Raw genomic sequence first — 14,071 nt, forward strand, 5'->3', positions numbered from 1 at the left:
ATCTGATCGACACTGCTGCCCTCAATGGCCACATAGTTCACCACCAACTAACAGGTGAGATGATTACTGAATAAGGTATTTTTTGTAATTGGACGTACAGTTAACATACAAATCACATCCAGTTCCATTATGCAATTATAGTGACAATATCTCACCCACATACCCACTGCCTCCTCATCCTCTCCCTTCCCTCATCCTCCCCTCTCCCTCTCCCCCATGGGTAAAGTAATTACCTACCAAAAGTACAGAGAGAACCTCATGAGAACCTCATGAGAGCTGGAGGATCACCACACCCCTTGGCGCCCATCCACTGGGGGTCGTCCTGCTGCAGACAATTCTCTACGCCTCACTGCACGGAATTTTCCCTGCAAAGTCCCTCAAACTGCTGCTCAAAGTAGTCACACACGGAGGCACTGCAAAGTCTGCCTGTCTGGCACCAGGAAAAGGGAGCAAAGAACAAAGTGCATGTGCTTAGCTTGTGATACACCTCTATGTGTTTCACCATGCTTTGGGGGGTATCATATGCTCAAGCACTATTGAGCACATCTGCAGCAATTACTGACTGACTGACCTGACAGGTGACCTGCCATGATACTATGCCTTTAGAGGTGGGGGGTGGAAATGCAGTTGTTGTTCAACCACTGCATGAATATGAATTATGGGTTATGCATATTCCGTTTTTTTTCCTTCAGAAAAACACGTTTTTGTTGTTGTTGTTCAACATATTGGCCTAAGTGTTTTCTTGCTGTGTTTACATCCAGGTAAACTGTTAAGGAGTGTACGCTAGCATACAAAAGCTGGCCTCAATCTCCAGCTCGAAAGATGCCCAGCTCCAGTTATGATATTGGCAAATAATGTTTGTTTGTGTGTGTGGTTTCTGAAAGTACTTCTCTGATGCAATTAGCATTGTTTTACGGCGCTAATAGCACAATTGAATAGAACACCATAAAGGTTATGAAATTAGTAAGGTTACCTCGCGTGTCTGCGGTTATCAGGGATAAACACAAAAATATTATGCTCCATACACACAGTGAGCTACAGTAGAAATGACATAACACGACATACAATAACTATTATAACATAATAAGGCACTTACTTTGATAGAAATGCACACATTTCCAGTGATCATGCAGTAATGAAAACAACGGCGAATTCGATGTGGGCGCCAGACGGAAAATGTGAACACGTGTGTGCAGGTCTTGTTCTGACTGGAGATGCGCAAATGTCTGCAGAAACAATTGGGAAGTGCTTGGGGAAGTTTGTCCGGGTCAGTAATGCCTCAAAAATAAATTGTCCGCAAAAGTGAAATGGCCTGATTTTATGTGAATTAATGAGGCGGAACACACCTCAATTCAAACTGTTGTTAGAAAACTAAACTTGTTAAAAAATCATTTGAAATTGACAAGATGAAACAGCTTATAAATATATACAGGCAGCGTGCCTTGGTTTGAGGGCAGTGCAGATTAACTGTTGGACATTTTGGAACAGTGAGCGCATTCTGACATCACGTGAATAAAACAACACACTGGGGACGATAAAGATATATGGAACTCACATGTGAAAAGGTTAAATGGAACAAGTTTGGAAGCACCAAGACTATTCCTAGAGCTGGCCGCCCGGCCAAACTGAGCAATCGTGAGAGAAAGGCTTTGGTCGGGGAGGTGACCAAGAACCCGATGGTCACTCTGAAAGAACTCCAGAGTTCTTCTGTGGAGATGGGAGATCCTTCCAGAAGGACAACCATCTCTTCAGCACTCCACCAATCAAGCAAGTGGGAGACTAGTCAGGATCGAGGAAAAGATGAACAGAGCAAAGTACAGAGAGTTCCTTGATGAAAACCTGCTCCATAGCACTCAGGACCTCAGACTGGGGCAAAGGTTCACCTTCCAACAGGACAACAACCCTAAGCACACAGCCAAGACAGTGCAAGAGTGGCTTCGGGACAAGTCTCTCGATGTCCTTGAGTGGCCCAGCCAGAGCCCGGACTTGAACCCAATCGAACAGCTCTGGAGAGACCTGAAAATAGCTGTGCAGCGATGCTCCCCATCCAATTTGACAGAGCTTGAGAAGATTTGTAGAGGAGAATGGATGAAACTCCCCAAATACAGGGGTGCCAAAATTGTAGCATCATCCCAAGAAGACCAGAGGAAGTAATCACTTCAACAAAATACTGAGTAAAGGGTCTGAATATTATGTAAATGTGATATTTTAAGTTTTTGCTTAAAAAAAAACTGTTTTTGTTTTGTCATTATGGGTTATTGTGTGTAGATTGACGAGGGAAAACAACTATTTAATCATTTTTAGAAAAATGCTGTAACGTACATTTTTGGGGAAAAAGTAAAGGGGTCTGAATACTTTCGAATACACTGTATATCAACGAATTGGCGAGGGCACTAGAACAGTCTGCAGCACCCAGCCTCACCCTACTAGAATCTTAAGCCAAATGTCTACTGTTTGCTGCTGATCTGGTGCTTCTGTCCCAAGGAGGGCCGCACGTAGATATTCTGCACAGATTCTGTCAGACATGGGCCCTGATAGTAAATCTCAGTAAGACAAAAATATTAATAATGATGTTCCAAAAAAGGTCCAGTTGCCAGGACCACAAATACAAATTCTATCTAGACACCATTGCCCTAGAGCACACAAAAAACTATACATACCTCGGCCTAAACATCTACACACTTCGGCCACAGGTAACTTCCACAAAGCTGTGAACGATCTGAGAGAGAAGGCAAGAATGGCTTTCTACGCCATCAAAAGGAACATAAAATTCGACATACTAATAAGGATCTGGCAACAAAAAAAAAATGAATCAGTTATAGAACCCATTGCCCTTTATGGTTGTGAGGTCTGGGGTGCACTCACCAACCAAGAATTCACACAATGGGAAAAACACTCAATTGAGACTGCATGCAGATATCTGCAAAAAAAAAAATCCTCTGTGTACAACGTATTACACCAAATAATGCATGCAGATCAGAATTAAGTCGATACCTGCTAATAATAAAAAAAACAGAAAAGAACCGTTAATGTCCAAAAATCACCTAAAAGGTAGCGATTTCTAAACCTTCCATAACAAAGCCATCACCTACAGAGAGATTAACCTGGAGAAGAGTCCCCTAAACAAGCTGGTCCTGGGGCTCTGTTCACAAAACACGAACAGACCTCACAGAGCCCCAGGACAGCAACACAATTAGACCCAACCAAATCATGAGAAAACAAAAAGAATTGCATGACACGGAATGGAAAGAATTGACAAAAAAACAGAGCTAACTAGAATTATATTTGGCCCTAAACAGAGAGTATACAGTGGCAGACCCAAAATGAAGGGAAGCTTTGACTATGTACAGACTCAGTGAGCATAGCCTTGCTATTGAGAGAGACCACCGTAGGCAGACCTGGTTCTCAAGAGAAGACGGGCTGTGTGCACACTGCCCGCAAAATGAGGTGGAAACTGAGCTGCACGTCCTAACCTGCCAAATGTATGACCATATTAAAGACACATATTTCCCTCAGATTACACAGACCCTAAAATAATTTGAAAACAAATCCAATTTTGATAAACATCCATATCTATTGGGTGAAATACCAAAGTGTGCCATCACTGCAGCAAGATGTGTGACATGTTGCCACAAGAAAAGGGCAACCAGTGAAGAACAAACGACATTGTAAATATAACCAATATTTATATTGATTTATTTTCCCTTTTGTACTTTAACTATTTGCACATCGTTACAACACTGTATATAGCCATAATATGACATTTGAAATGTCTCTATTCCTTTGGAACTTTTAGGTTTACTGTACATTCTTTCACTTTAGTATATTATCTATTTCACTTTGGTACACACAGAGACAGACAGACAGACAGACAGACAGACAGATGTCCCTCTCCCTTTGAAAGTAGACATCCTCTCACGCTTCTCTTTTTACATGATGTGTACTGCGCCTGCGCACAATTTGGCTTTGGCACACAATTATTAGGCTATTACCATCAAGTTACGTGAAAAAAAGTTGTACTGCGCAGCATGGACTTCTTAGCTCACCGTGTTAGTGTTGAGTTGCCAAAATGCAAAGCATCACCCAGTTGTTGAGAAGGACTGTTCCATATCCACATATATTGTAGGGACCATTATTTTCTCATAATTTTGCCCAACACCTGCACATGCAACAGACCATCCTCTGAAGTCGTAATCTTTCTATGGGTAGAATGTCAGCGTGAACGAAAATGGATAAGGGAGAGAGAGAGAGAGAGAGAAAAAGAAAGACAGAGTAGAAGCGAGAGAAAGAAAGAGTAAACAAAAGAGAAAGAAGGAGAAAAAGAGATCCAGAAAGACAGCCAGACCAACCAAACAAATAACCAACCAACCAGTCATCAGTCCAACTCACAATCTCCGCCTCGGGCCCTCCGAAGTCGAGGAAGATCATGCGCACGCCGTCGTCGGAGGACATGCGCAGGCGCTCGAAGGGCTGCTGGAGGAGCACCGTCTTTCTGATGCCCATCTCCTCGGTGAACAGGGAAAAGCCCTCGTTGATGTGAACTCCCAGGTTGCACTCCTTCCCGTTCCAGCTGCAGGCTGCCAGGGACCACAGGGGGGGGAAAGGGTAACACAGGTTGGTCACTAAGGGCCGGTTTCCCAGACACAGATTTCTTCATTCTTCATGAAGATTCTTCATTGATCTTGCGTAATTAAGCCCAGGACTAGGCTTAACCTGTGTCCAGAAAACCACCCCTAAACGTTTTTATTGTAAGGCGTTCTAGGTGAAAGCATCTGCTAAACATTGTAAATGCGTTCACGTCTCTGTTTCACTCCCCTTACAAAACAAAATACTAAAAGCTACAGTAGTTTATTGACTGATCTGTTCTCTGACAAATTGACAAGGACAGCTCTTATGAGACATACTTCCCGACGTTGATCATATAGTCAGTATGAATGCAGACAGTTGCAATTAATTTATTTTGTAAGTCCAGCTTAGATGTGGCTGCCTCCCATGAATGCAATGAGTGACTTTTTATTGACAATATGCTGCACCACACCAGAAAACCAGTAGAGGGCAGTACTACCCTATTTAAACAGCCAGACCTGCACATACTTGCTGTTGGTCTTTTGCTTGACTATCTGCTGTTGTTTTGCAGGAATCCATGATGCCATATACACTTACAGTTGGATCATTTAAATGTTACTTTTCAAAATACCTGTTCTGCAGCAACGATACATGGTTAGTGTGACAAACTCTCTCAGAGGGTGATGCCAAGCACCAAGTTGAATAGCAATAATGAATAATGAATAATACAAATAATGAATAATAATGTAATGAAATACATTTCTGAAATATGCCCCTGAAGATGGGGGTAGATCAGCTTTAATATTGAAGATAGATTGGGGCTTCTGTCAATGTAATTGTCTGCATCATTTCCAATCCCCAATGTTTTTACCTACACTGCAGTAGGCCTACAGATTATCTTTTGAAGACCGTGTTAGCCCTCTGAGCTAAAAGCCTAGACATTTTCTCAAGGAGCTAACGTAAGTCCTCTTGTCTCAGACCTCTCATGACACGAGCATGGTTCCATACTGAAACCCTGTCTGAGACCTGAAGACTTGTGTTAACTTCCCGAGCTCATGCCTAGGCTTATGCTCAGTCGGGCTAACTTGGCGGAGGCTCCTCGTTCCGTACCTTGTCTGAAACCTGAAGACTCGCATTAGCTCCCCTAGGCTTTAGCTCAGCAGGCTAACTTCATCCGCTACTCCTTCATCCGTACCTGTGGTGACTTCCTGGATGAGCTCTGCGGCGTTGTGGCAGCCGTCCACCAGCATGTGGGTCCAGGTTGAAAGCTCCTTGGCCGAGTACACCCGGAACACGTGGGTCTCTACACCCTGCTTGGTGCCCATGCGCAGCCCAAAGGAGAGCTCAGAATCCTGCAGGGGAGAGCTCTTCCCCGGACCCGAGTGGACCAGTCTGGAGGAGGCGGGGAGGGTAAGAGAGGGGGAGAGAGATGGCATGGAGAAAGGGGGCATAGGGAAGGGATAGAGGGGGAAAGGTGGTAAGAGGGTGGACGAGAGAAAATGGTGGAGGGAGGGGGGAGAGGAAGAGTAGGACATGAAAGAGGAGGGAGGGAGGGAGGGATGGAGAGAGAGAGGGAGAAAGAGGATAAGTAGGGAAAGAGCGAGAAGAAAAAAAGAGAACAGAGAAAGTGGAAAATGAGAGAGAGAACCATGAGGGGTAGAGAAAACTCAAAACACAACTTGCTGGTTTTCCTAATAATTTTCACATTAATATGACAACATGCGTCAATGGGCCATTTATGGAAGATTATTAAGTATGCCAATAGCCCAGTTTGGGGCGTGTTTAAGTATGATTTGCTGTTTGGCCAGAATGTCTTGACAGACTGGCTTTAAATACAGTACAGGCAAACAGGGTAGTGTGTGTACATGCGAATGTGTCACTCCTAGTTATGATGAGATAATGACTTTTTGACCCAATGATCTTAAGCCGTGGCTCGTCATTTAACTGACTTGGCTGGAAGGAGATTTGACTGTCTGGTTTCAGCCGTACACAGTGTGACACTGCCACATGTTAGGTGACAGGCACGTACACACTTATACATGACTGGTTTAAAGTTACAAAATCTTGCAAGGTTAAACTTTTCTACATGTCTTTTCACAACTGTTTATGTGATGTACTGTATCTGCCAGTTCTGACTGCATTATTTGCACTGGAAAGCACTGGCAAATCAAAGATGGCCACCATATCCGGTTCCGTTGCCCATCCCTTTAAGAGAGAATGTCCGTTGAAGAAAAGGTTTTTGGGGAAATGTTTAGTGTGTACCCGGGGCTAAGGTTTTAGATAGTGTTTGTGTCCTACCTGGTTGTGATGAGCGGGTGGCTCTTGACTGGGCTGTTGATGCTGTCTTTAGTGTCAGGCAGGGTGGGGTATAGCAACAGGTCTCTCTCAGTCAGCAGAGCCAGCAACGGTCTCTCTGGACCCTGGGTCGCCTTGGGGGAAAGGACAGACACACACACTTTTTCTGAATCAAATGTCACAACATACACTACCGGTCAAAAGTTTTAGAACATCTACTCAAGGGTTTTTCTTTATTTTTACTATTTTCTACATTGTAGAATAATAGTGAAGACATCAACACTATGAAATTACACATGAAATCATGTAGTAACCAAAAAAGTGTTAAACCAATCAAATTATACATTTGAGATTCAAATAGCCACCCTTTGCCTTGATGACACTGTCGCATATTCCAATGCTTCTTTGACAAAAGGCTAAGATCAAATAATAATTTTCAATTCCATAATAAAGTACAAACAAGGGGAATGTTTAACAACATCATTTATTCAGCAGAAATAACAACGAGTGTCTAGTTTCTGACAATTTCACTCCTTTCATCCCAAAATGTATTGATTTGTCAGCATTCACGGTAGGCAAGACTGCTTTAAAACTTTGAAAGAAATATATAATTCTTGGAAAATTCCATGTGTTGTGGTGCTTGACGGTAATGTTCCGTCCATCAAGGGCTTTTACTACATTGTTGTTGGGTTTTCAACAATATTGGCCTAGTCCAGAATTAAAAAGCTGTCTCTCTGGTTATTCTCCATTAAAATAATTCTGATTCCAGGACTTAATTTGTGTCTGGGAAACGGGCCCTATATGTTTCATTCCTTGAACAACGTTCATTATTTTGCCTTTGTAAGGCACATACTACCTATTAGCTGGCAGCTCCTTAGCACAAGGCTAACGTTAATGCTAAACCTATTCTCAGAAAACACAGAAAGTTGCTTTCAATAAACTAAACAGACATGTCGTACAGTCTTCAGTCGACTGCTTCTAGGCTAGTCGCTAATGCAGTTAAACAGAACACAGTGTTAGTCAGACAGTATTTCATTCTGTTCATTGCTAATCTGGCTTTCGCATTGCTAAAATGCTAAATGCTGAAAAAAATACATAGCAAAAATGTCAAATACATGTGAAACATAAAACAATGTGCCAAATAATAAAATGTCCATACAAATGTGCGTATTACAAATATATTTACAAATGTATGTCACGCAGTAAAAAGTCCATTCGGAAAGTATTTAGACCCCTTGACTTTTTCCACATTTTGTTACGTTACAGCTTTATTTTAGAATTGATTAAATTGTTTTTTTCCGACTTCAACCTACACACTACCCCTTTAATGACAAAGCAAAAACAGATTTGTAGAAATATTAGCAAATGTATTTTTTTTTAAAACACTATAAGCGTGGCACACCTGTATTTGGGGAGTTTCTCCCATTCTCTGCAGATCCTTTCAAGCTCTGTCAGGTTGGATGGGTAGCGTCGCTGCACAGCTATTTTCAGGTCTCACCAGAGATGTTCGATCGGGTTCAAGTCCGGGCTCTGGCTGGGCCATCCAGAGACTTGTCCTGAAGCCACTCCTGCATTGTCATGGCTGTGTGCTAAGCGTCGTTGTCCTGTTGGAAGCTGAATCTTCACCCCAGTCTGAGGTCCAGAGCGCTCTGGAGTAGGTTTTCATCAAGGATCTCTCTGTACTTTGCTCCTTTCATCTTTCCCTCAATCCTGACTAGTCTCCCAGTCCCTGCCACTAAAAAATATCCCCACGCCCCCATGCCACTACCATGCTTCACCGTAGGGATGGTGCCAGGCAGTGAAGGCTGCAGAGGGGAGGATGGCTCACAATAATAGCTGGAACGGAGCGAATGGAATGGCAACAAACACATGGAAAGGTTCTTCCATCTCCACAGAGTGACCATCGGGTTCTTGGTCACCTCCCTGACAAAGTCCCTTCTCCCCCGATTGCTCAGTTTGGCCGGGCGGCCAGCTCTAGAAAGAGTCTTGGTGGTTCCAAACTTCTTCCATTTAAGAATGATGGAGGCCACTGTGTTCTTGGGAACTTTCAATGCTGCAGAAATGTTTTGGTACACTTCCCCAGATCTGTGCCTCGACACAATCCTGTCTCAGGGGCTCTACAGACAATTCCTTTGACCTCATAGCTTGGTTTTTGCTCTGACATGCACTGTCAACTGTGGGACCTTATATAGACAGGTGTGTGCTTTTCCAAATCATGTCCAATTAATTGAATTTACCAATCAAGTTGTAGAAACATCTCAAGGATGATCAATTTCGAATCTTCGAGTCTCATAGCAAAGGGTCTGAATACTTATGTAAATAATGTATTCCTGTATTTTGTTTATTTATAACTTTGCAAAAAAAAATTTATGTATTGTGTGTAGATTAATGAGGATAAAAATGAATTGAATCCATCTTAAATTAAGGCTGTAACGAAACAAAATGTGGAAAGAGTCAATGGGTCTGAATACTTTCCAAATGCACTGTATATCCTAAAATGCATTCCTAGAAAAGTCTCAAAAGTGCAAAGCCCGCCCACCTGGCACTCCTGGCACGCCAAGGGCTCAGACACAACAATAGTTTTTCCCGGCGGAGAGTATTTAGCACCTCTGAACAGAGTGTGTACAAGTGTTCAAAGTATTTGAAAGATTTGAAATATTATTTGAACCCAGGCCTGCCTGCCATTAAAATGCATAAAACCAAACACAAACAAATATTTGACCTTTGACCCTTTGTACCTGTTCAGTGATCCAGCCCATGTGTTTGACCTCCAGGTCCGCCTGCATGGCCCTCAACTCATCCCTGATGCGGGGAACCAGGCCCAAGACCCCGACCTGGATGGCGTTGTACCAGGACTGGGCCATGACGGGGTCCTTGGCCCTCAGGAACACTGAGCTCTTTCTGCTGGACGAGATCACCTCAAAGTACCTGTGTGAAGGGGAGGGGACAGAGAGAGAAAGATAGGGGGAAGAAAGAGAGGGGGACAGAAAGAAAGAGAGAAATGGGGGAGGAGAGAGAGGGGAGAGCGAGAGACAGGGCGAAATAAAAGAGGTGAAAAGAGAAAGGGGGGAGACGAACAGAAGAAAACAGTATTCGCTGTGGTCAGGTCCCTTGTAGAAGGTACTAAAATCCACATTTTGATGACCCTTGAAGTTGAGGAGGGTCAAAGGAAAATATTCTCATCCACTTTACCTCTGGACAAAGTAGTCATGGTAACTTGACATGAGGTGATTCTAACCTAAACACAGTTTGTCGGGTATTTGTCATTCAAGGTCTTCCATACATGGAAATATAAACACTCGTCCCCTGGTCTGCTCCACAATGTGTTAACATTGACCGAAACGTTGGTTTTGAGCCCCGATAAAGCACATTGTGGAGAACACCAGAGTGTCCAAAACCAGTGTGCTTCTTTTTGACAGAATTTTTCATACCAAAGGTGAGATATAAAGAGAGATGAAGTAGGACACACACACACACTAGTGCTCCACTACATACCTTGAACTAAGCTTAGTGAAACAAAGTTTCAATCATTTTCATCACGTCATAGGCTACCAAAAGTCAAACCAAAGGGGAAAGCAGACGGAGCTCAGAACTCGCTGTGAAAAAGGAGATAAAACAGAGCAGCGCTACTTTGCTTCAGGTGAATATTAAGAAGTAGGGTGCTCGTTACCTTCAACGGACCTTCATTTCTATTCCAAAAGGAGTGCCTTGTGGGTCTTTTGACTTGATGAACATCTTACTGAATTCAAGATACAAGCCATTGTACCCAGTTTCTCTCTCTAACTCTCTCTCATCGTGGAACTCAGTTCCCCATTAGCCTGTGCCAAGTCCCCAACAACCGAATGTTCCGGTTTTCAGGGACTGGTTTTCACCCGCAGTACCTGTTCTCTGTGTCCGGGGGGCACTGTTTCCTAGTCACCTGGCACATTTTCAGCGATATGGTCCTGGCCTCCTTCAGCTCGGCAGGGGCGTGTGCGCCTTTCTGTGATGTGGCAGGGGGGGAGTCCCAGGGTAAGGGTGCACCGGGGGAGGTGTTCTTAAAAAAGGCCGACATCTCCTTGATGTATTTCACTGAGAGGAAAAAAGAGAATTTGTATTAAGGAAGGTGTCATATAAGATGAATTGCATGCCGTAAGAAAAATTATTTGGGTTTTGGGGTTTCTCAGACACAGATTAAGCCTAGTCTTGGACTGAAAAAGCCTACTCAATGGAGGATTTTAATTTAAATTGATTTTTAGTCCAAGACTAATCTTAAACTCAGTTAAAGAACAATTGAGGATCGGTTTCCCAGACACAGGTTGAGCCTACTCCTAGACTAAAAATATCCAATGAGAATGCCTTTTAGTTCAGAACTACGCCTTATCAGTGTCCGGGAAACTGCCCCTCAGTGTTTAGCTGATGGAGTGTGCAAGAAAAGGTTCATTAGCCAAATGAAGTTGGAGTTGAACTGTAGCCTTGGCTCCTATCAATGTTGCGAATTTCATGAGCAAGTATTCTCTTTCACTGCTGTGACCAAATCCTGATCCTCTGCTCGCTCGCCTTGCCTGTCGTGCAAGCACCCGCTCTCTGTCTTACACATGCTTCTTACACATGGCCTATGCCCACACAGACGCACCACAGCCAGCCTGCTTGTTCACTGACCAGACACACACACACACACACACTCACACGGCAACCACACATACGCACAAACACGCATGCATTCAAGCCCACGCACACGCACTCATATGCACGTGCACACACGTGCATGCTCAAACACACAAACACACACACAGCCTCCTCCTCCAGAGTGGTGGCGGTTCTGCTGCCCACTAGGCTGTGGTATGGGGAGCCAGTGCAGGCTGGGGTATAAATAGACCAGAGGACGGGAGAGAGGGACCAGAAGGGTACGACTCAGGTTTCACTTGGGAGGTGTGAAGTGGTCCTCTCTCAGGGGACAAACAGGGGCTTCCTCTGACCCCAAAAGTCGGTCAGTCAGTTAGTCTCTCCGAGACCTACCAACGAGTCAGCAGTATGCTCCAGTGTTTTCCATAAGCGCCATCCGTCGGCTAAATAGCCGATAACAGACTATGTAAGCCGGCTACTTTTTCCACTTCATAAATTAAGTAGGTTTCTTTTCATTTAAAAGTTTCAATTTGCTTGTCAAAAAAGACAGTTTAGCCTTCTCCAGCTAAAATGAACAATATGCATCTTCTAGTGATCTATTGATAGGACAGGCGCCTGTCAGTCACAAAGTGAGCAATGAAAGGGAAAGATTGCTGGTTTGTCAGTCTGCTGCATGTCCAGCCTCTCGGTACATGTGTTATTTTTGTGAGCTGTGGTTGGTTGCAGTCAAATTTCTTTTCACGGAGGAGGGAGAGCATGATGCTTATTCATTGTCTCCTGTGAGTGAATTTACAAGTCCCATGTAATGTGCTGTAAGTAATAAAGATGAGTTGAAATCCACTTAATTTCTGTTTTGTGGCACATTAATTCATTTGACCTTTTTTAAAAAAAAAAGTAAGTTAAGAACAAATTCTTATTTACAATGACTGCCTAGGAACAGTAGGTTAACTGTCTTGTTCAGGGGCAGAACAACAGATTTTTACCTTGCCTGTTCGGGGATTCGATCAAGAAACCTTTCGGTTACTGGCCCAAAGCTCTAACCACTAGGCTACCTGCCGCCTTCTTTCAAGTGTTTCATAGGCCTATACAGTCACGGAGGTGGGGCGCATAGGCTATTTACTGTGCTTTGATTGACAACTGAACAGCAAGTGTTGACTAATTTATAAAAGGTGTCAAACTGACTGAATAAAGTAAAAGGTGTCAAACTGACTGAATAAAGTAAAAGGTGTCAAACTGACTGAATAAAGTAAAAGGTGTCAAACTGACTGAATAAAGTAAAAGGTGTCAAACTGACTGAATAAAGTAAAAGGTGTCAAACTGACTGAATAAAGTAAATATCCTTTATCCCTTTGCTATTTCCAGGTTGTGTCACAACCGGCCGTGATCGGGAGTCCCATAGGGCGATGCACAATTGGCCCAGCGTCGTCCGGGTTAGGGTTTGGCCAGGGTAGGCCATCATTGTAAATAAGAATTTGTTCTTAACTGACTTGCCTAGTTAAATACAAAAGTACTTAAAAATATATATAAATCATACAACGTAGTTATATGTCCATGGTATCGCATCGGGACAAGTAAACCAAAGATCTTATTTGTATTTTCCTAGGATTAGGGAAAAAGGAAACCGCACATTGACTCTTGATAGTATTATCTATGAAGCTGGTAAAGTTGTCTCGCGCACCTACAATGCCTCACGGCCTTCGTCAGGGCTTTGTATTTTCATAGGATTCAAAGCCCATGTTGAGACCTGCCAGTGATCACTGAAGACACTTGTCAGCGTAGCCTAGTGATGGATTCATTTGGCTCCCTAATTTGCATACTGGTGGGGTACAACTGATTTTTGCCGATTACCTGCAGATAAGTTATTAAAACGCTCAATGAAGATATTGAATCTTGAGAGCGAGCCTTATTCTGGTCCAAAATATGATAAAATAAAGCAGATTGAAGGTTATAAAAGCTAATGTCATAATACTAATATGGTATTATAAAATGCATTGTTATAGGAAAAATCCACCAGCCCCAAACTCCCTGGCTGGCTACTTTTTACATTTGGCTGCCTACTCCATGTACTTACAGGAAACACTGATGCACTAAATACTGTATATCTTGCCTTCTCTCCCAGTCCCCACCCCTCTCTCTCACTCTCTCTGTGGCATAACACGTGCTGGTCTAACACCCCTCACACTTGTACCAGACTACCAACATGTTTACCTGGGCAACACTTTCACACCAAAAACTCTGACCAACATACACAAACACACACATACCTGACAGCCCACCAGTGTTTCAAGCCTCGATGACTCCTGGATACTTTGCTTCTACCATGCTTCTAATTGTCCTTCTAGAGTTTAGCCTAGCTTCCCATTTGTAAAGTAGCTTAGCCGTGTGTAGAGTTTTGACAGGGAGACGCTATATTCCCTACAGTGAGCCTTCGATCCCATAGAAAACACAGTTGACAGTGCATGTTAGAGCAAAAACCAAGCCATGAGGTTGAAGGAATTGTCCGTAAGAGCTTCAGGACAGGATTGTGTCGAGGCACAAATCTGGGGAAAAATGTCTGCAGCATTTAAGCTCCCTAAGAAGTCAGTGGCCTCCAACATTTTTAAAT

General features: G+C 43.3%; 1 protein-coding gene across 4 annotated transcripts in view; it reads right to left on the reverse strand.

Annotated features, from left to right (window-relative positions):
• Positions 1-14,071, reverse strand: part of LOC110493904 (alpha-1-syntrophin) — a 79,191-nt gene that overhangs the window by 15,456 nt on the left and 49,664 nt on the right. For 2 of the 4 annotated variants that reach the window (XM_021568494.3, XM_090205020.1), the window contains 5 exons: positions 10,743-10,932; positions 9,600-9,789; positions 6,865-6,995; positions 5,762-5,958; positions 4,390-4,577 (listed from right to left, as the gene is read on the reverse strand). In XM_021568494.3, coding sequence (XP_021424169.3) covers positions 4,390-4,577; positions 5,762-5,958; positions 6,865-6,995; positions 9,600-9,789; positions 10,743-10,932 — 896 coding nt within the window. Of the gene's footprint in view, positions 1-4,369; positions 4,578-5,761; positions 5,959-6,864; positions 6,996-9,599; positions 9,790-10,742; positions 10,933-14,071 lie in introns of all 4 variants that reach the window. The other 2 variants (XM_021568493.3, XM_090205019.1) reach the window with 1 other exon arrangement.

This window comes from Oncorhynchus mykiss, chromosome 17, assembly GCF_057628025.1.
Source record: "Oncorhynchus mykiss isolate SJ-2025 chromosome 17, ASM5762802v1, whole genome shotgun sequence".
Classification (NCBI taxonomy): Eukaryota; Metazoa; Chordata; class Actinopteri; order Salmoniformes; family Salmonidae; genus Oncorhynchus; species Oncorhynchus mykiss.